The sequence below is a fragment of the Podarcis pityusensis genome, assembly GCF_964106645.2.
Source record: "Podarcis pityusensis genome assembly, chromosome: 8".
Classification (NCBI taxonomy): Eukaryota; Metazoa; Chordata; class Lepidosauria; order Squamata; family Lacertidae; genus Podarcis; species Podarcis pityusensis.
The window spans coordinates 86,031,043-86,050,338 of record NC_138033.1 but is presented as its reverse complement, the minus strand read 5'-3'; the positions used below and the strand labels follow the sequence as shown (position 1 = coordinate 86,050,338).

Genomic DNA, 19,296 nt, shown 5'->3' with positions numbered 1-19,296 from the left:
CCGCTGTCCCCCGACTTGGTTAGAAGGCTGGCCCAGCCCCGCAAACTCGGGGGACAGTGGGAGAGGCTCAGCGCGCCATCCCGCTGTCTCCCGACATGGTTTGGAGGCTGGCGGAGGGCTTCCTCCTCCCCCAGCCCCGCAAGCTCCCAGAGCGATGCCAAAGCTGCGCGCAGCTTCGGCATGGCTCTGGGTCCCGTTCTGGGGGAGGGGGAAGCTCGGGCTTCCCCCGCCCCAGCCCCGCGCCTGGCGGGGGGGAATAAATTTTTTTGCCTTTATTTCCCCCCCCCCCCAAATCTAGGTGCGTCCTATGGACCGGTGCGTCCAATAGTGCGAAAAATACGGTATGTAAAAACACCAGGCAGGCCCCACAAATAACCCAGAGATGCATTTAAAATAAAAGGACACATTCTACTCATGTAAAAACATGCTGATTCCTGGACCATCCGTGGGCCGGATTTAGAAGGCCATTGGGCCGGATCTACCCCCCGGGCCTTAGTTTGCCTACCCATGATCTAGTCTAACCCCCTGCAAGGGAGGAATCTCAACTCATCCATGACAGATAGCCATCCAGCCTCTGTTTATAAACCTACAAAGGGGAGTCCACCACCTTCTGCGGGAAACTGTCCCACTGTCGATCAGCTCTCACTGTCAGAAAGTGTGATTTTGAATCCTGATTCTGTCTTAAGCAGCATTAGCCGCCCCTCCCAGTTTGGTGTCATCTGGCAATTTGGTGCTTCAACATCTCATTTTGTGGTTTTATGTAGGAGGCTTCTTTTCATTCCACAGCATGCTGAATTTGCAGTAATGGAAAGGTAACTTGGGAGTGCCCTAATTTATGTGTTTTGGCTTGTGCTAATGTCTGCATTGTCTTAGGAATGTTAGTCTGATGTAAGCAGAAGAAAAATGTGACCAATTGGGTTTGTCTTAATCTGTTTATATCCAGTTTATACCCATCCTGGATCCCTGCTGGATCCTTTGCACTGCAACTCCCAGCAACCCCAACCAGGATGACCATAGAATGCTGGGGCTGATGGCAGTGGCAGACCTTGGGGTCTTAAATTTCAGTGGCACCCTGTGCAGTGCCAAAATTTGCCCCCTCCACCTCTTGCCTTTCAATCTGCATCATAATTGCAGTGCCCCTAAGGCTCTGTGCCAAGTGGACCAAAATGGTTGTGCCCTCCTAAATCCTCCTCTGCTGGTGGGAGGATAGAAGCCCCAGGCATTGCCCAAGACACAAATAAAATGATGTCCCCACCTGTGCCCAGGAAGGATTGGGGGGGCAGGGAAGCAACATGTTTGGGATGGGTTGACAAGGATGAAATAAGAAGGTGGAACCAGTTCCTTCTTGAGGAGTTTAGGGGTGCTGAACCTCTTTTCCTTGGCCTTTGACTCCCACGATGAGAGCTTTCGCAGCCCATCGTATTCCCATGACTGTAATCTGTTTTAACGGTTTTTAATCCTGAATTTTAAATTGTTGTAAGATGCCCTTGTACCTGCTGGTACAGGTTGGGTGGGTGACGATGATGATACAACCCTGTCCTCCAACATTGCACAGGTGAAAGTGGACCTACCTTCACCCCAGTTTTCATACCAGGCATCACTGCCTGAGTCCCTCTCTCTCCTATTTCACATTGATGAAGGCTTGACACTGCGTGCTGAATTATCTTATTCTACTGTCACCTGATTTAAAAGCCAAGGGTGGGTAGGAGGGGAAATGTGTGGAGCTGAACTGCCCAGGGGGGAGGGGGGAGGGGAAGAAGGTTCTGTGTCTAGTTCATATTTCAGCACAGCCACAGGATGCCAGGTGGGAGAGCAGAGCCATGGCAGCTAGGACTGGTGTACATCCAGTTTGGTGTTGGCCTGACTTATAGAAGCGGGGGGGCGGGGCGGTAATTATTCATGGTTTTTTGTCACCTCTTAAAGCGTCCGCGACTGGACTAACGGTCAGGGGTACCTTTACCTTTACCTTTAAAGAAATACAAAATCCCCTTCTCTTCCCCACCCTTCTCTCTTTTCTGCCTAGTTCTTCTGGGTCCTGCTGGCCATCTTTATTACTGAGCTGCTGCTGCTGTGTATCGAAATAATCTTTGAAAAGCAGGTGAGCCTCCCACACGAGTAATTACAATGTGTGTTTTGACCCCTTTGGGAGAGACTGGAGATCTTCTTGTTCAGTGGACTGTGAATGTTCAGAAGGACTGGCAGGTTTGTTTTTTTACCCGAGTAATTTTTCTGTGTGTGCATAACTTAACAGCCATGCCAGAGCAATTAGGTGTATGATTGAATGCTGAGCTCTTTTCTCCACACTTTATTCTCCTCTTCTTTCAGACTGAAATTTATCTCTGCCCGATGAAACTGCAGAACTTGGAGAAATCATTTCTGCATTGTTTCAGGCTGGCACCAGGATATAGACAGGAGCAGCAGGTGTTGCACAACCAGGGGTGCACAGATCCTGCTCCATAGCACAGCACCTGCCCTGCCCATGGAAACCCATCTTCCTTCTTAAAAGCAACAAAAAGAACAAGGAGCCCCAAGTCCTCATGGGTGCAAAGTGTGTCACAAATGCCGCGACTCCCAAAATCACTCCCAAGCTCAAAATGACTCCATAAGTTGCACTCATTGTTTTCCATCTTCATGCAATGCAGAGTTAGACCATGGAACTGGCTTCCCCAGGAGACAGTGAGAGCCATCAGTCTGAATGACTTTAAAAGAGGATAAGACAAATTCATGGAGGAGAGGGCTATTGGTAGCTACTAGCCATGATGGCTACACTCTGCCCTCCACATTCAGAGGCAGCAGTTCTTCTGAACCCCAGTTGCTGGAAACCCCAGGAGGGGAGAGGGCTCTTGCGCTCAAATCCTTCTTGCTGGTTTCCCCCAGGCATCTGGTCAGCCACTGTGAGAAGCGGATGCTGGACTAGATGAGCCACTGGCCTGATCCACCAGACTCTGCTTGTGTTCTTCTCCAGGAGCTTCAACTTCTCATGGATGTGTAACAAATTCTGAGACCGCAACAATCACAGGCTGCTTTTCACTCTCAAGTCCTTAATAATTCTATAATAATAATAATAATAATAATAATAATAATAATAATAATATAATAATAATAATAAATTTTATTTGTATCCCGCTCTCCCCAGCCAAAGCCAGGCTCAGAGCGGCTAACATCATTTAAATAAGACAATATGCATAATACAATATACAATATGCAAATAAAATAACATACAACATTCAGTAAAATAATATAAAATAATATTGAATATCAGCATTTCAAAATTAAACAGAAATCCACTCAACAATTACAATAAGTAATTTCTAAACTCCAATCAATAAAACAACAGCAAACCACAGTGCACAACATAATACAATACAAAATGAGAAGCAGAGATTGGAGGGTGGAGTAAGACAGGTGGAAAGAGGCCTTGCCTGATGGAGTCTCCCCCCTCACAGTTCTGTAAATTACATGGCTTGTTTTATATCTATTTGCCTAGAGCAGAGGTGAGCACTGAATAGCAGAATCTGCAGGTTAGGGTTGTTAGATTAATTTGGTCAGATTCTGGACATGCTCTCTGGTGCCTGTTTAGGGCGTTAAATGGTTTTCGTTGTTTTTAGAAGCATCTTGCCTTTGTAGAAACAGAGGTGCAAGGCACACACTATTTTGCCAGGTAGACCAGTCTTACTGGTTAGCATCCCATTGACACTTTCTCTCCAATTAATGTCATTTATTTAAAGGTGGTACTTCTCCCCCCACCTTTTAATTTGCCTTCCAGACCCTAGCTTTCTAACTGAATTAAATAATGTAAATCTAACCAGCATTTGGGACGCGGGTGGCGCTGTGGGTTAAACCACAGAGCCTAGGACTTGCCGATCGGAAGGTTGGCGGTTCAAATCCCTGCGACGGGGTGAGCTCCCATTGCTCGGTCCCTGCTCCTGCCAACCTAGCAGTTTGAAAGCTCATCAAAGTGCAAGTAGATAAATAGGTACCGCTCCGGCGGGAAGATAAACGGTGTTTCCGTGCGCTGCTCTGGTTCGCCAGAAGCGGCTTAGTCATGCTGGCCACATGACCTGGAAGCTGTACGCCGGCTCCCTCAGTCAGTAAAGCAAGATGAGCGCCGCAACCCCAGAGTCGGTCACGACTGGACCTAACGGTCAGGGGTCCCTTTACCTTTACCTAACCAGCATTTATTTATTTTTAATGACAAACATAGTCTCAGAGAGGGGAAGCAGCAGCACTAAGAGCCAGCCCCTCATAGCTCTAGGTAGCTGACATATTTTGTGGCAAACAAGTCCAGAAGTCCAGTGTCTAGCTGCTCTGCTTCAGGTGAGGCAAGCAGTGTGGGAGGGTGCCAGCTCTCTCCTCTGCTCATGTGCATGCGCAGACACCCACCCACCCACCAGCTCCTCTTCCCATGTTCGGAAGCCCGGGCATGTTGGGAATACACATCTAGAAAGGCAGCAAGGAGGGTTTCAGGGTTTTCCCCATGCAGATAGCTACTGGCCACAATGGCTGTGATCTGCCTCTGCGGCTGGAGGCAGCAGTGCTTCTGAATACCAGTTGCCGGAAGCCACAGCAAGTGAGAGGGCTCTTGGGCTCAGATCTGGTTGGCTGCTGTGAGAAAAGGATGCTGGACTAGACTGGCCACTGTCCTGATTCAGCAGACTCAACTTAGGTTCTTGTGTTTTTAAATCTCATCCATCCAGATTTCTAACCTGTATTTGCAACTGAGCTTTTTGTGCTGCCCACTGTTCATGCCTGACTAGGAAACAAAATGTGTAATGGTTCTGTTCTCCAGATGAATGTAGGAACTGCCCTGGGGGAGTCAACTGCTTGGGCAGGAGATTGACTGTCTTTTTAGAAGGTTGGCAAGGTTGTCAGCTATGAGACAACTGAATTTTTTTGTATGTGGTTTTCCTTTAAGTTAATGTTGGGGATTTAAGGGGGGGAAATACCTGTCAGCCTCATCTTAAGTATGGAAGTGTTGAAACTGACATTTTGTGTTTTGTGTTTGGGATACAGGGGGTTTTTTTTGGGGGGGGGTTCATAAAAAAAAATATTCTTTGTGTTTTCCACCTTGACATGCCTTCACTTCTCCCTGGCTCTGCCTTCTTTGCTCTGTCAGATTCCTCTTCTTTGTATTCACATTTATTCTCCAGCTCACCCAACCTCTGTAATTTTCATGTCAGAATTAATTAGGCCAAGTAAGTTGGTGAGTTTGTGTGTTTAAGCAAAAAAAACCCCAAACAGCTTCTTTTCATTAATATTTCTCGGGGTTTGTGTCTGGTGGGGCTTTGTCAGAAGTCAGATGGCAAATGTTCCTTTAGAAGGTAACTCCTCAGGCATTAGGGGCTCAGCTTTGAGGGATGCAGGAACCTTCTGAAGTATTTGTGAAATGCATTTTAGATTCAATTACTGCTTAATTTGAAGCATCTGCCGTGTCAAAATAAGCCCAAGGGTATGTTCTCTAGGAATATATGGGAAGAATCTTTGATTGCACCCATCTTGGGTTTTTCTCTATATATGTATCTTTTTTCTGGTAAACTTTGCTATGTGCATAATTAAATTTATCAAAAGCAACTGCTTAAAAATTGAAAAGCAATGTCAGTGCCCCATGCACAGCAGCCTTCCCCCCAACCCTCCTTTTGCTTATTCATTTGCATATTTTTCTTAATTTTCATGGTTGGATTCAGGACACAAAATGCAGCACAGGATCTACAGTGTGTGGATTTTTACAAATGTGTTCATGGATGTCATGGAAAGAGGGGGATCTTTTGCAGAATCAAGGCTGTTGAAAGAATGGGGATGTCTTTTTTTTTTTTTTAAAAAGGATGGTGTCCTTCACATGAGAACTTTGAGGGACTGAGTTTTAGTTCCTTAGTTGTGCCCAGTTACAGGAGAGACCCTTTGCTTTCTTCAGAGGCACTGTGTCCTGTGACCCATTTTTCAAACACAAAGGAGACCCCTTCACAAAGGAAAAGCTTTCAGGTGTTTCCGTTTTTGAAGGGAACAGCACCACAAATATATTGCTCCAGGCCAAAGAGCTTTCCCTGCTTTAAGTTCTTTGGGTGGGGCTCTGGCATGTTTTGGAATATAAGAGCTCAGCTGGGCTTTGGGCTTCATGGGAACAAGTCCAGCTCTCTGTACTGAGACCTTCCCCAGGTCCTCTGATGCTGACCCTCGTCAGTGGCAGAATGGCAACAGGTTACCTGCCTCTAGTTGTCTGTCCTCGGTTCCAGGCTCTGTTCCCCACAAATCTCACTGGGCACATAACAAAGTCTCTGCCTGGTCAGAAGAGGAGCTGTGCTGAGCACTTGTCCATTGCCAAGAATACATTGTCCAAGAATACACCCTGATGGCTTCGGGGCACCATCTCTGTAAAGGTAAAAGTAAAGGGACCCCTGACCATTAGGTCCAGTCGTGGCCGACTCTGGGGTTGCGGCGCTCATCTCACTTTATTGGCTGAGGGAGCCGGCGTTCAGCTTCCAGGTCATGTGGCCAGCATGACTAAGCCGCTTTTTGGCGAACCAGAGCAGTGCATGGAAACGCCGTTTACCTTTCTGCCGGAGCGGTACCTATTTATCTACTTGCACTTTGACGTGCTTTCAAACTGCTAGGTTGGCAGGAGCTGGGACCGAGCAACGGGAGCTCACCCCGTCGCGGGGATTCGAACCGCTGACCTTCTGATCAGCAAGCCCTAGGCTCTGTGGTTTTACCCACAGCGCCACCCGCGTCCCATCTCTGTAGAAAGTGCCAAATCTCTTCCTGTCGTGTTTATGAAAATGCTTGTTGTCTAAAAGGTCAAAGAGAAATGGACCGTGATTATTTCAAAGCACTGCCTTTCTATAACCAGTACAGTGGTACCATGGTTTACGAACTTAATCCGTTCCAGAAGTCCCCTCTTAAACCAAAGCCATTCTTAAACTAAGGTGCGCTTTCCCTAATGAGGCCTCCCACCGCCAGGGCCCTTCCACCGTTCGGATTCCGTTCATAGACAAGATAGAGTTTGCTAACCGGAACACTACTTCCGGTTTTGCAGAGTTCATATACTGAATAGTTCGTAAACGGGGCTGTTCTTAAACCAGGGTACCACTGCACTACTGCTTTCTGAGGGTGGGAGTTGTTTAGCAACTGATGCTCTGACAGCACATCATTTGTTGTCCCTGCAAGGGAGACTGCACCAAGCCTTGCAATGTTGTGTGAAGGCCTTTCCTTGCTAACCTCCTATCTGTTGTTGGAGAGCATTTCTCTCACATTTGGGACTCTGCTTCTTTCCAGATGAATGCAGTTTTCCATTCCACTGTGCAGGATGGGATAAGACACTACTATGATGATTTGGACTTCAAGAATATTTTGGACTTTGTCCAGCAAAAGGTAAGTTTTTGTTTTTCTCAGTATGAGCATAAAGTATTGGTGGGTCTGGGTAGGGTGGGGTCTGGGAACCAAGGCTGGTGAGGGAGTTGGGTATGTTTAGCTGGTGAAGAGGAGACTGGGAGGTGATAGGAGAGCCACCCTCTGATTTCTAAAGGGCTGTCACATTGAAGGAGCAAGCTTGTTTTCTGCTGCTCCCCAGAGGGTAGGACCTGAACAACCTGATTTAAGTTGCAAGAAAGGAGATTCCAAATAAACATTAGGAGAAACTTTCTGACGGCAATAACTGTTCAACAGTGGAACAGATGACCTGGGAAGGTGGTGGACTGTCCTTCATTAGAAGTTTTTAAACAGAGGTTGGAAGGCCATCCACCAACCTTAGCTATGTTTCTGTCATCACATGAGGTTAGAATAGATAACTAATAACAATTCCGTTATTAGCAGGCTGTGTACAAGGTGTTTTGACTGACCTCAGAACAAATGGAGATTGACCTGCCGGTTCCTCTAGAGTGGACTGTACAATCTAGGATGGATTCTGACATCCATTCTGGGCTCTGAAATGCTTTCTGCACATGTAGAGTATCCAGCACAGGTATAACAGAGGCGGCGTCAAATGTTGTGTGGTGAGGCAGGGATGTACACAGTTTTCCACTCATGCTTAGAGGCCTCTAAGCCCAGTGCCAGGTTGTTGTAGTCAACTGTGCACACACCAGGGGTGTATTAGGTGAACTGGGGACTTCTCTGGGCCCACACTAAGCCTTGCCTTACACTCCGCATCCAAATAACATACAAAAACATTGTTGGGGGAATTGCTTGCAAGATTATCCACAGAAATGTATACAGTAGGAAAGATGCGCACTAGAATGCTGACAGGTATTTCCAAAAGCATAAATTGGAAGCTGACATGGAAATTCAGGGAACAGACTTAAAAACTGGGGAAAGTAGAAACCAAGAGAAACTGAAATTGACCGATTTCTCCATCCCAACTCCCAGTGACTATTCCTTCACTCTTTTACAAAGAGATAAGCCAATCAAGCATTTTGGGAGGAAATGTTCCAGATTACTCCAACAATGTTTTTTGCAGCTGCAAATTGCTGCTGTGTTCAAAACTAAGCAAACATTATGCTTTGTTTTGCTCTTGTGTATATCATTAATTACCACTTGAGTACATGATAAAGTTTGACATCTTCATCTTTCATCAGTAGAGCAAATATTTTGGAAAAACAAAGTCCTGTGATTGCCAATGCAAGTGTGTGTGTGTGTGTGTGTGTGTGTGTGTGTGTGTTGTTGTTGTTGTTGTTGTTGTTGTTTAGTCGTTTAGTCGTGTCCGACTCTTCGTGACCCCCTGGAACAGAGCACGCCAGGCACTCCTATCTTCCACTACCTCCCGCAGTTTGGTCAGACTCATGTTTGTAGCTTCGAGAACACTGTCCCACCATATCGTCCTCTGTCGTCCCCTTCTCCTTGTGCCCTCCATCTTTCCCAGCATCAGGGTCTTTTCCAGGGAGCCTTCTCTTCTCATGAGGTGGCCAAAGTGCTGGAGCCTCAGCTTCACGATCTGTCCTTCCAGTGAGCACTCAAGGCCGATTTGGTTCAGAATGGAGAGGTTTGATCTTCTTGCAGTGTGAGGAGTTTCTTCTTTTCAAATGAGCAGAATTTGAATTCTTCCACCTGCCTTGCGCCACCCTCCAGTCTCTGCTTCTCAATTTGTATTGTATATTTTATGCACTGTGACTTGCCGTTGTTTTATTGATTATAGTTTAGAAATTATTTATTATAATTGTTAAGAGTGGATTTCTGTTTAATTTTTTATATGCTGATATTTAATATTATTCTATACTATTCTAATGGATTGTTGAATATTTCTTTATTTGATATAAGTTGCTTATTTTAAAGGTATTGTGATGAGTATGAGTTACTCGTGCGTAAACTGGTGCCTCTCTAGGCTAATTTGCCTTGTTAAACCTTTCTGACTGCACAGCCCTTTCTAATCATGACTGTCTCAGTCACTGGCAGAATCCGTCAGTGGGCGTTTCTTGAATCTCTTCCAACATAAGAGTTGTTTGACACCCAGTCTCCTCCTCCTCTCACTGCGCGGGAGCCTTCTGCGCAGGGAGGGCGTAGGTAGCGGAGGACCTGTCCCCTCCTCACTGAGTTCCAGTGAAGAGTCCGGGAGCCCTCTCTCCGATTTCCCCATCTGCCCACTTTTGTTCCTGGTGTTGCGCTTAAATGCTTCCCCCTCCACTGAGCTGCTTCTCCCCCTGCTGCTGGGTCCTTCTCCAGCATCATCTAGGAGCCTCCCCTTCGCCTCCCGCTCCGATGTCAGTTCCCTGACATCCACCTCCCCCCCAGAATCCCCTCCACCCCTGGACTGACCTGTGGGATCAACTTCGTCCCCTTCGTCGGCCGAGGAGGCGGGGAACCCCCGGAAGGAACTGTCACCATCTTCTGTGGATTCGAAACCCGCTTCCCACCCGCTCTTCCACCTGCCAACGGGGTGGTCTTCCCAGTCTGATTCTTCTTCCTCCGAAACCTCTCCTCCCTCCTCCTCGGAGTCAGAAAATCCCTCAAAAACCTCTTCCTCATCTGTGGTTCCAAATTGCTCCTCCCAGAATCTCTCCAGGGGTTTGGGTTTGTCCGGGAACCGGCGGTGGAATACCTCCACCAGATACCTGTCCTCGAAGGCTTCCGTGGGGACCCACGTGTTTTCGGACCTGGGTTCCCCTTCCCACGCTACCAAATACTCCACCCGGCGCCCTTGCCACCTTGAGTCCAGTATTTCCTTGGCCCTGTGGTGGTGTTCCCTTTCTTCTACCTGCGGGTGTGTGGTGACTTCTCCCTCTTGCCCCTGGAATTCCCGCCCTTCCCTATGCGGTGAGAGCAGGGACCTGTGGAAAACCGGGTGTATTTTCATGCTATCAGGCAACTTGAGCTTAAATGCCACGGGATTAACTTGCTGTGTTACCTCAAAAGGTCCCAGCCATCTGGGCTGCAACTTCTTGCACCCCCCTTTGAAAGGTAGCCCTTGGGTGGATAACCACACCCGGTCCCCCACCCGTATGGTCTCCCCTTCCCTGCGGTGCTTGTCTGCCTGCCTCTTGTAAGTTTCCTTGGCCCGCTCCAAGTTCATCTTAAGTTGCTGGTGTAGGGCCTCCATTTCTTCCACAAACTGCTCTGCAGCGGGTACGCTCCAGCTTTCCTCCCCACTCCCCGGGAAGGCCCTGGGATGACACCCATGGTTGGCCATGAATGGGCTCATTCCCGTGGACACGTGTTCCGCGTTGTTGTACGCGAATTCAGCCAGCGCTAGTTTTTCTACCCAATCGTTCTGCCTCTCGCTGACATAGCAGCGTAGGTATTGCTGGAGTATACTGTTCGCTCTTTCTGCTTGCCCGTTGGTCTCTGGGTGTCTCGCCGTCGAGAAACCCACCTCCACCTGCAGCAAGCTCATGAGCTTCCTCCAGAACCGGGAAGTAAATTGTTTTCCGCGGTCGGAGATAACCCTCAAGGGGGCTCCATGCAGCCGGAATATGTGCTCCACAAACAACCGGGCTGTTTCCTCTGCCGTTACAGCATGTGAGCAAGCTATAAAATGGCACATTTTTGTCAGTAGGTCGACCACTACCATGACTGCTGTCTTTCCCCGGGACTTGGGCAAATCTGTCATAAAATCAATGGATACCACCTCCCAGGGTTTCCCCGGCGTGGGTAAGGGTTCCAGTAATCCTGTGGGGGCAGCCCGCTCCCCCTTTGCCCTTTGGCAGCGGTCGCACCCCCGTACATATTCCCGTACATCCTCCCTCACCCTGGGCCACCAGAACTGCCTGGTCACAAGCATCATGGTTTTGTGCTGTCCAAAGTGCCCTGCTGTGGGGTTGTCGTGGAGTTGTTTGAGTACCTTTCCCCTCAGGGTCTCCCCCGGTACGTACAGCGCTCCCCTATAGTACAGTACCCCTTCCTTCTCCTCAAACCCTTCATGGGTCCCTCTTCCGTCTCGTAGTTCCCGGATTTTAGTTTGCGTGAACACGTCGTTTCTGGTCAGCCCGGCTAGTTCTCGTTTCCCCACCAAAGTTCCCACACACACCCATCGGTCCTTGGGGATCACGTGTCGTTTCTCCGGCGGCCCCTCTCCTTCCAGGTACTCCGGTTTACGCGAGAGAGCGTCTGCTCTTACGTTTTCCTCTCCGGGCACATATCGGATTTCAAAGAAAAACTTGGAGAACTCCTGTGCCCATCGAATCTGTCTCTGGTTGAGTACTCGTGCGGTTCTCCAGTACTCCAAGTTCTTGTGATCTGTGCAAACCTGGATCTGTTGTTGCGCCCCTATCAGTAGATGACGCCAACGACGAAAGGCCGCGTAGATTGCCAGCAGTTCGCGGTCATACACTGTATAGTTTTGCTCCGACTTGCTCAGTTTTCTCGAGAAAAAGGCACACGGTTTCCATTCCTGCTTGCCCCTCCCTGGCTGCAAAAGGACCGCCCCTACGGCTCTGTCGGACGCGTCGGTCTCTAGCCTCAGGGGTTTCTCCAGATCTACGTGCAGGAGTTGCTCTTCCGATGCGAACGCCTTCTTCAGTTTTTCGAAGGATTGCTGGGCCTCTTCTGTCCACACAAACTTCTTTTTGCTACTGAGACAATCCGTGATGGGCGCTGTCAAGTGGGCGAAGTTCTTGATGAACTTCCTGTAGAAGTTGCTGAACCCTAGGAACCTCTGTACGTCCTTCCGTGTTTTGGGAGCCTTCCACTCCAGCACTGCCTGCACCTTGCTTGGGTCCATCGCTAAGCCTTTGTCAGACAACTTGTACCCCAGAAACTCGACTTCTCTGGCGTGAAACTGACATTTTTCCAGCTTGACCCACAACTGGTGCTTCTGCAGTCGTTGTAACACTTCCCTGACGTCTCTAACATGTTGCTCCTCATTGTCCGAATAAATTAAGACGTCGTCCAAGAAGGCTACGCAGTTCTTGTACAGCAGAGACCCCAACACGTGGTGCATGAAAGCTTGAAAACAGGCGGAGCCCGACTGTAATCCAAAAGGCATAACTAAGTACTCAAAGGCACCTAGGGGTGTGAACATTGTGGTCTTCCATTCGTCCCCCTCCCTCATCCTGATCAAATTGTATGCGCCCCTGAGGTCCAGCTTGGTAAAAATGTTGCCTTTCCTCACTCGCGTTAAAATGCCGTCAATCCTGGGCATTGGGAAGGTCACGGGTTCTGACACCAAATTGACAGCTCTATAGTCCACTACGAGCCTGGGTTTATTTGTGTCCTTTTTGTCCACAAAGAACACCGGACTGCCCCCTACCGCCTTTGATTCTCTTATGAAGCCTCTTTTCAGGTTCTTGTCAATAAATTCTCGCAACTCCTTCATCTCCCTGTCAGACATGGCGTACAGCTTACCCACTGGCAGCTGAGCCCCCGGAAGCAAGTTGATCTGGCAGTCAAAGGGCCTATGGGGTGGCAGTCTATCTGCCTCCTTCTCGCTGAAGACCTCCCGCAGATCTGCGTATTGTGGCGGCACCTCCCCTTTCCGCTCCACCGCCATCCCAGCCACCCTGGCCACGGTCATTCTTGGGGCTTCCCCCCCTAGACAGTGTTCCAGGCAGTAAGCTGACCCAAAGGTGACTGTCCTCTGATGCCACGCCACCACTGGATCATGTTGTGCTAGCCAGCTCATCCCTAATATTATTGGGGGCCCTGCTAGTGAGGCGACGTGAAAGGCGATGGTCTCCGAGTGCCTGGACACCCTCATTCTCATTGGTGGGGTCTGGTGTGTCACTTCCCCTCCTAGAAGCTCCCTGCCATCAATGGTGGTCACTTGCAAGGGAAAATCCAAAGGCAGTAAGTGGAGCTGGTGCTCTAATGCAAAGTCTTTGCTGAAGAAATTACATGAGCTGCCTGAATCCAGCATCCCTTTCACCTTGACTGGGTGCCCGTTCGGGAGTTCTAGCACCACTTCGATGGCTATTGCCGCCTTGGGGGGGTCTGGTTGGGGCACTTTTACTGGTGGCTGGCCTGGCTGTTGTGCCCCTTGATTGGCAGCCAAGCGTTCCCATTTCCCTGTTCCTGTTCCTTTACCACCTCCTCCTCACCCCCTGCGGCTCCCACCATTCCTTGCCAGGCCTTTCTTTGAGGGCAGGCTCTGGCAAAATGTCCTGGCCGCTGGCAAAGGTAACACTTCTTGGAGGTTTTCCAATCCTTTCCCTCCTTTTTGCGCCCTTCGCTGGTGCTTGAAACTTCCCGCGCGTGTGCCCCATCTATTTCCATTGGCTCTGCTGGCGGGGAAGGCTGCCTTGGTATTTCAGGAATGTGGTAGTCATGGCAACGTTGCTCTCTCCCTTCCCGCCTCTCCTGGGCCCGCGCTTCCTGGTGCACGCCAATCGCAAGCACAGCCTTGGTCAGCTGATCCATCCCCTGTGGGCGGGGTGCGCGGGAAAGTTCATCCTTAACCATTGGGGACAACCCCTCCTCGAATAACATCTGTATGGGTTCGGAGTCCAGTTGCCACCCGAGGCGGTGAACTATCATGGCAAAGCGCGACCAGTAGTCCCTAACTGACTGGCTCCCCTGTTTACAGTTCATCAATTCCCGCTTTGTCACACTTTTTTGAACATCAGTGGAAAACATTGCGTCCATTGCTTGGAAGAATTTCCTCAGGTCCTGCATGGCGGCATTCTGCGTCGCCATAAGGGGCCTGACCCATTCCCTGGCCCCGTCCTGCAGGTGACCCACAATATATGCCACCCGCGCCGCGTCGTCTTCAAAATCGTCATGCTGCAATTCCAATGCGTACTCTATTTCCGTTCGAAACGCACTGTATTCTTGCGGCTTCCCCCCAAATTTGTGCACCAGTCCCGGTACCTTCCTTGCTATTGGGGTGGGTCTGACCTGTGCATCTTGAGACCGGGTTTCGTCCAGCCGCGCCGTCAGAATGGCCACATGCTGCTCCAACTCTCGGTTCCTCTCCACCAGCGTTTGCCCTCCAGCTGCTCCCCCCTGGGTGCTGGCTTCTCCGGGCTTGCTCATGATGCTGCCTGCCTGCTGCTGCGCACGAGCAACTTTCAGGGACTGACGGATTGCTGTGATGAGTATGAGTTACTCGTGCGTAAACTGGTGCCTCTCTAGGCTAATTTGCCTTGTTAAACCTTTCTGACTGCACAGCCCTTTCTAATCATGACTGTCTCAGTCACTGGCAGAATCCGTCAGTGGGCGTTTCTTGAATCTCTTCCAACATAAGAGTTGTTTGACACCCAGTCTCCTCCTCCTCTCACTGCGCGGGAGCCTTCTGCGCAGGGAGGGCGTAGGTAGTGGAGGACCTGTCCCCTCCTCACTGAGTTCCAGTGAAGAGTCCGGGAGCCCTCTCTCCGATTTCCCCATCTGCCCACTTTTGTTCCTGGTGTTGCGCTTAAATGCTTCCCCCTCCACTGAGCTGCTTCTCCCCCTGCTGCTGGGTCCTTCTCCAGCATCATCTAGGAGCCTCCCCTTCTCCTCCCGCTCCGATGTCAGTTCCCTGACAGGTATGTTTTATTATCACCTTTTTGTATTGGATTAGATTGTTATAAGGTGTACATTCTTCATTTCCTCAGCTTGTAAACTGCCTTGGGTATTGTGAAATAGAAAGATGGTATACAAATTAAAAGTGATGATGATGATGAGGTAATCTGCCTTCCTGAAACAAGGCCGTTTACTAGAAATCTCAATTTCCTTCTCAGTAATCCTTTAAGTGTCACACCCCTACTGAAATATTTGCACAGGCTACCTGCTAGCTACTGGGCTTAAGTTCAAGGTGCTGGTGTACAAAGCTTGTTACGAGCTTGTTACCTGGATACCTAGAAGATTCTCATGGAATAATAGGATTGCAGAGTTGGAAGAGAACCAAAGGATCATCTAGTGCATGGGTAGGCAAACTAAGGCCTGGGGGCTGGATCCGGCCCAATCGCCTTCTAAATTGTGGGGCCTAGGCATTCGTTCATTTTTTCTCTCCAAAATATAGTCCGGCCCCCCACAAGGTCTGAGGGACAGTGGACCGGCCCCCTGCTGGAAAAGTTTGCTGACCCCTGCAATGTAGGAATAATCCCTTATATACCCAACTGGTCACTGTACTCTGCAGAAGAAAAGGTCTTGCAAATAACATCTCATCAAGAAGTCCATCATGTTATATTATGGACTGTGCCTTAGGGGGTGAAGTCAAACCATTGGAGAGTTAACAGCGCCTGCTCTGGCTGTAAAGACTGATATGAGAGAGACGTGTTTTGTCACACCTGGGGTAGGTGAAGGGATCCAGTTTTGCTGTTACAGATGCACCATGGCATTTCTTCTTTCTGCACCCCTCCCAACAGTTATTCCTTCTCTGGTCACTGCTGTGGATACACAACCTGATCGTCTCCAGGTGCTGCAGTTGTCTGCAAGGGGTTAATGTTGCCAACCTTCATGTCAGATTTGCAGACATCTTTATAACTCAGAGTTGGTCTGTGCCTGAAACTATCTCCCTGTAAAGCACATTCTTGGGGATCCTGCCATCTTCCTTTCTGTAGACATGACCAAGCCAGAGTAGACCTCACTGAGACAAGAGTGTGAATGTGCTGGGAATGTGGGCTTGGGAGAGCACATCTTTGTTTGAACCTCTGTCCTGCCATGTGATACCCCAATTCTTCCTGACACAGCGCATGTAGAAGGCATTGAGGTGTCACTCCTGAGGGTTGGAAGTTGCCCAGGACTTGCTTCCATAAAGCAGCATGCTCATCAGGTAAGCCTGCAAGACCTTCATCTTGGTATGGGATATTAGCATCAGATTCTCCCTTTTGGAGAGGCAAGCCATTGCCATAGCAGCCTTGCTAATATGCTTGTCCAGCTCAGTATCAATGGAGGAGTTGCTGTTTGTGGTGGAGCTACCACCTCAAGCATGTGGTCATCATGCTGATGCATGGAGTGCTGGCGCTGTTCTGACCCAGGATCTTGCTCTGCGTAAGGCAGATTGCAAGGCTGAACTCCATGCAGGCTTGGGCAAAATGGTTGATGAGTCTCTGCACAGCTTCCTCGGAGTGCGCTGTTATGGCTGTGTCATCTGCAAATGTTTTCTCTTAGATAAGGATCTGCCACAGTTTTGTCTTGGTGTGGAGACAGGCCAGGTTCCTCCTTGAATGGATGTATACACCATCTTGAAACTCCCTATCATGCCGTCTCTGTTTTCTTTTCAGACTCTCTTGAAGAGAGTTTTTTTTAAGGGGAGATTTTATTATTCCCGTTTGTATACGTATTGGATTTGAAATCGGTTTTGTTTTGATGGTTTTTACTGTTAAATCAGTTCAGGATATTTAATGGGAAGAGATTCATAAATGAAATGAAATAAATTTTATTCCACACACACATTTTCCCTTTATGATGCTTATTCATTACTTTACATTCCAAAACTCATTTCTTAACAAATCAAAGGAGTGGGGATGCCTCCTTGCAAAAAAAAAAATAAAAAATGAGTGGTAGTCAACTAAGATTTACTCAGAGTAGACCCATTGAAATGAATGGACCTAATTTAGTCATATTCATTTCAGTGGGTCTACCTGGAGTAAAACCTATTGAATACCACCCATTATTTTAAAAGCTTTGGGTCAGATTCAAGTAAACTGTTGTGCTAGCAGGAACCAGTGCAATGAGATGTTTCAGTCTGGCAAACTGACATTCTATCAGTAATGGAACAATGGTAATAGAACGGCATTCAGTTCTACCCTTTGAATTGAGTAAACTATTTTGCTGTCTCTCATAAATATAAACTGCTTTGACAATAGGTTCACCTCTGGAGCTCTGCATTTTACAGGAGAATTTTCCTCGGGAATATAATTGAAATGCATCCTTAACACACATCCCAGATGATTCTCTTACGGTCCAGCTAGCAGGATGCATGTCTCCCTCTGTCTCCTTTTGTGGCTCGTTCTGTTTCATCTCCATCTTCCAAACAGCTGGTCACGGCCATGGCAGCCATTAAAAACTCAATGCAGGAATTTGACAGTGACAACCTATTTATAAAAGCCAACTCCAGCATCCCATCATATTCTGGCATGTCCAAGGGACAGAATCCAGAAGTGAGCAGAGTCCATGTCCAGGACATGGACATGTAAATGGAGACAGGAGCTGGAGGGAGCCTGGAGTGGGGGATGGGCTGGTGACAGCAGCACCATCGGTATTTACCTTGGCAGTCGCGACAGGGGCTAGCCAAGTCAGAATACTGCGGAGGGAAGTTTGGCCAAGAGTAGGGAGGTTTGGCCAAGAGTAGAATCTGCTAGGATTCTGCGGCAGAGAGCAGCCTTCCTCAACTGCTCTCTTGCCTCCAACATCCCCACAATGGGAGCCATGAGTGTCACCTCCCTCTGTGTTCCCGCCACCCTCTCCAACCTTGGCAGAGCCTCTCTCTGGCATGCCCACTCCAGCACCATCCTATCCTGGGAGTAGCTCTGCCTGCCCAGAGGGGGATGTTTCAATGGTCCCAGCCACCTCTGGCGGGGGGGGGGGGAGAGATAGACTTGTCCTGTCACCTAGGTCGAGAAGGAGTCAAAAGAGAAGGGAACACAAATGTAGCAGGAGATTGCAGAAATGCTTACAGCCTTAAGAAAAGTCCTCCTTGTTCCTATCTATAGGAAAGCCAAGGATTGTGATAGTGTCATATCAACTTTCAGAGCTTGCCAGCTAGAGAACTTGCCTTTGTTGTAGCTGTATTTAGGATTACCTCTGAAGGGCTTTAAACCAACCATTCCCATGTACCACAGTAATATAAGCTTTTAGGCTTTTGAAAGAACTTTTTGTCTAGTCTTTGTTCTTCGGCAACTGGGAGACAGGACACTGTGTGGGAGCAATGGTGGAGGGTGGAGACAATCTGGTGCTCCCACAGAGGCGCCCAACCCCAGCCCTGCCCCATCCAGATAAGAAGCAGCAGCAATGCCACTGCCATGAATCCCGGCTGCTCCTGGCTGAAGAAGACCCTGCTATTGCCCCAAGACTGCACCAGAAATTGGAATAGCATTGTTCATCATGGGAATCTCCTTGTTGAGAGATGACTTGGAGAACTGGGCTAGAAGTTGCCTCTAGCTGTCTCATTTACTTTGGGCGTCTTTCTCCCTTGGTCCCCACAATTCATGGGCTTCATAGTGTTGTTGTTTAGTCATTTAGTCGTGTCCGACTCTTTGTGACCCCATGGACCAGAGCACGCCAGGCACGTCTGTCTTCCACTGCCTCCCGCAGTTTGGTCAAACTCATGCTGGTAGCTTCGAGAACACTGTCCCACCATCTCGTCCTCTGTCGTCCCCTTCTCCTTGTGCCCTCCATCTTTCCCAGCATCAGGGTCTTTTCCAGGGAGTCTTCTCTTCTCATGAGGTGGCCAAAGTATTGGCGCCTCAGCTTCAGGATCTGTCCTTCCAGTGAGCACTCAGGGCTGATTTCCTTAAGAATGGATGCGTTTGATCTTCTTGCAGTCCATGGGACTCTCAAGAGTCTCCTCCAGCACCATAATTCAAAAGCATCAATTCTTTGGCGATCAGCCTTCTTTATGGTCCAGCTCTCACTTCCATAGGATCCTTCATGGATCACTGCCTTGCCGTGGCGAAGGGGCTTGAATAACTCGGAGAAGCTATGAGCTATGCCGTGCAGGGCTTCATAGTATGGACTGATAGCTCAAGGCAGCCTTCCACATTCAGAGGCAGTGAGCATTAGATGCTGTAGAGAACTAACAGGAAGGGTACTTGCCTTTATGTCCATATTATAAGCTCCCTAGAGGAATCTGGCAGGCCCTTGTTGGACATGAAGGATACCCACCCAGTCTTACCCAGCAGGATAGCTCGTATGTTCTTAGTTTCCCAGCTAGCTGGTTTTTCTGGGATATTGTTCAGACCACTTCTTATCTTTTGGACATTGTGAGAAAGTCCCATAGTGGCAGCTACTTCTCAGAGG

The 19,296-nt window shown here is 48.8% G+C and overlaps 1 protein-coding gene across 3 annotated transcripts in view; it reads left to right on the top strand.

Moving 5' to 3' along the window:
• The window catches only part of LOC308483514 (tetraspanin-15-like), a 94,760-nt gene that overhangs the window by 38,864 nt on the left and 36,600 nt on the right, over positions 1-19,296 (top strand). For 2 of the 3 annotated variants that reach the window (XM_081017545.1, XM_081017543.1), the window contains exons 3-4: positions 2,024-2,098; positions 7,270-7,365. In XM_081017545.1, coding sequence (XP_080873671.1) covers positions 2,024-2,098; positions 7,270-7,365 — 171 coding nt within the window. The remainder of the gene's footprint in view (positions 1-2,023; positions 2,099-7,269; positions 7,366-19,296) is intronic. The other variant, XM_081017544.1, reaches the window with a different exon arrangement.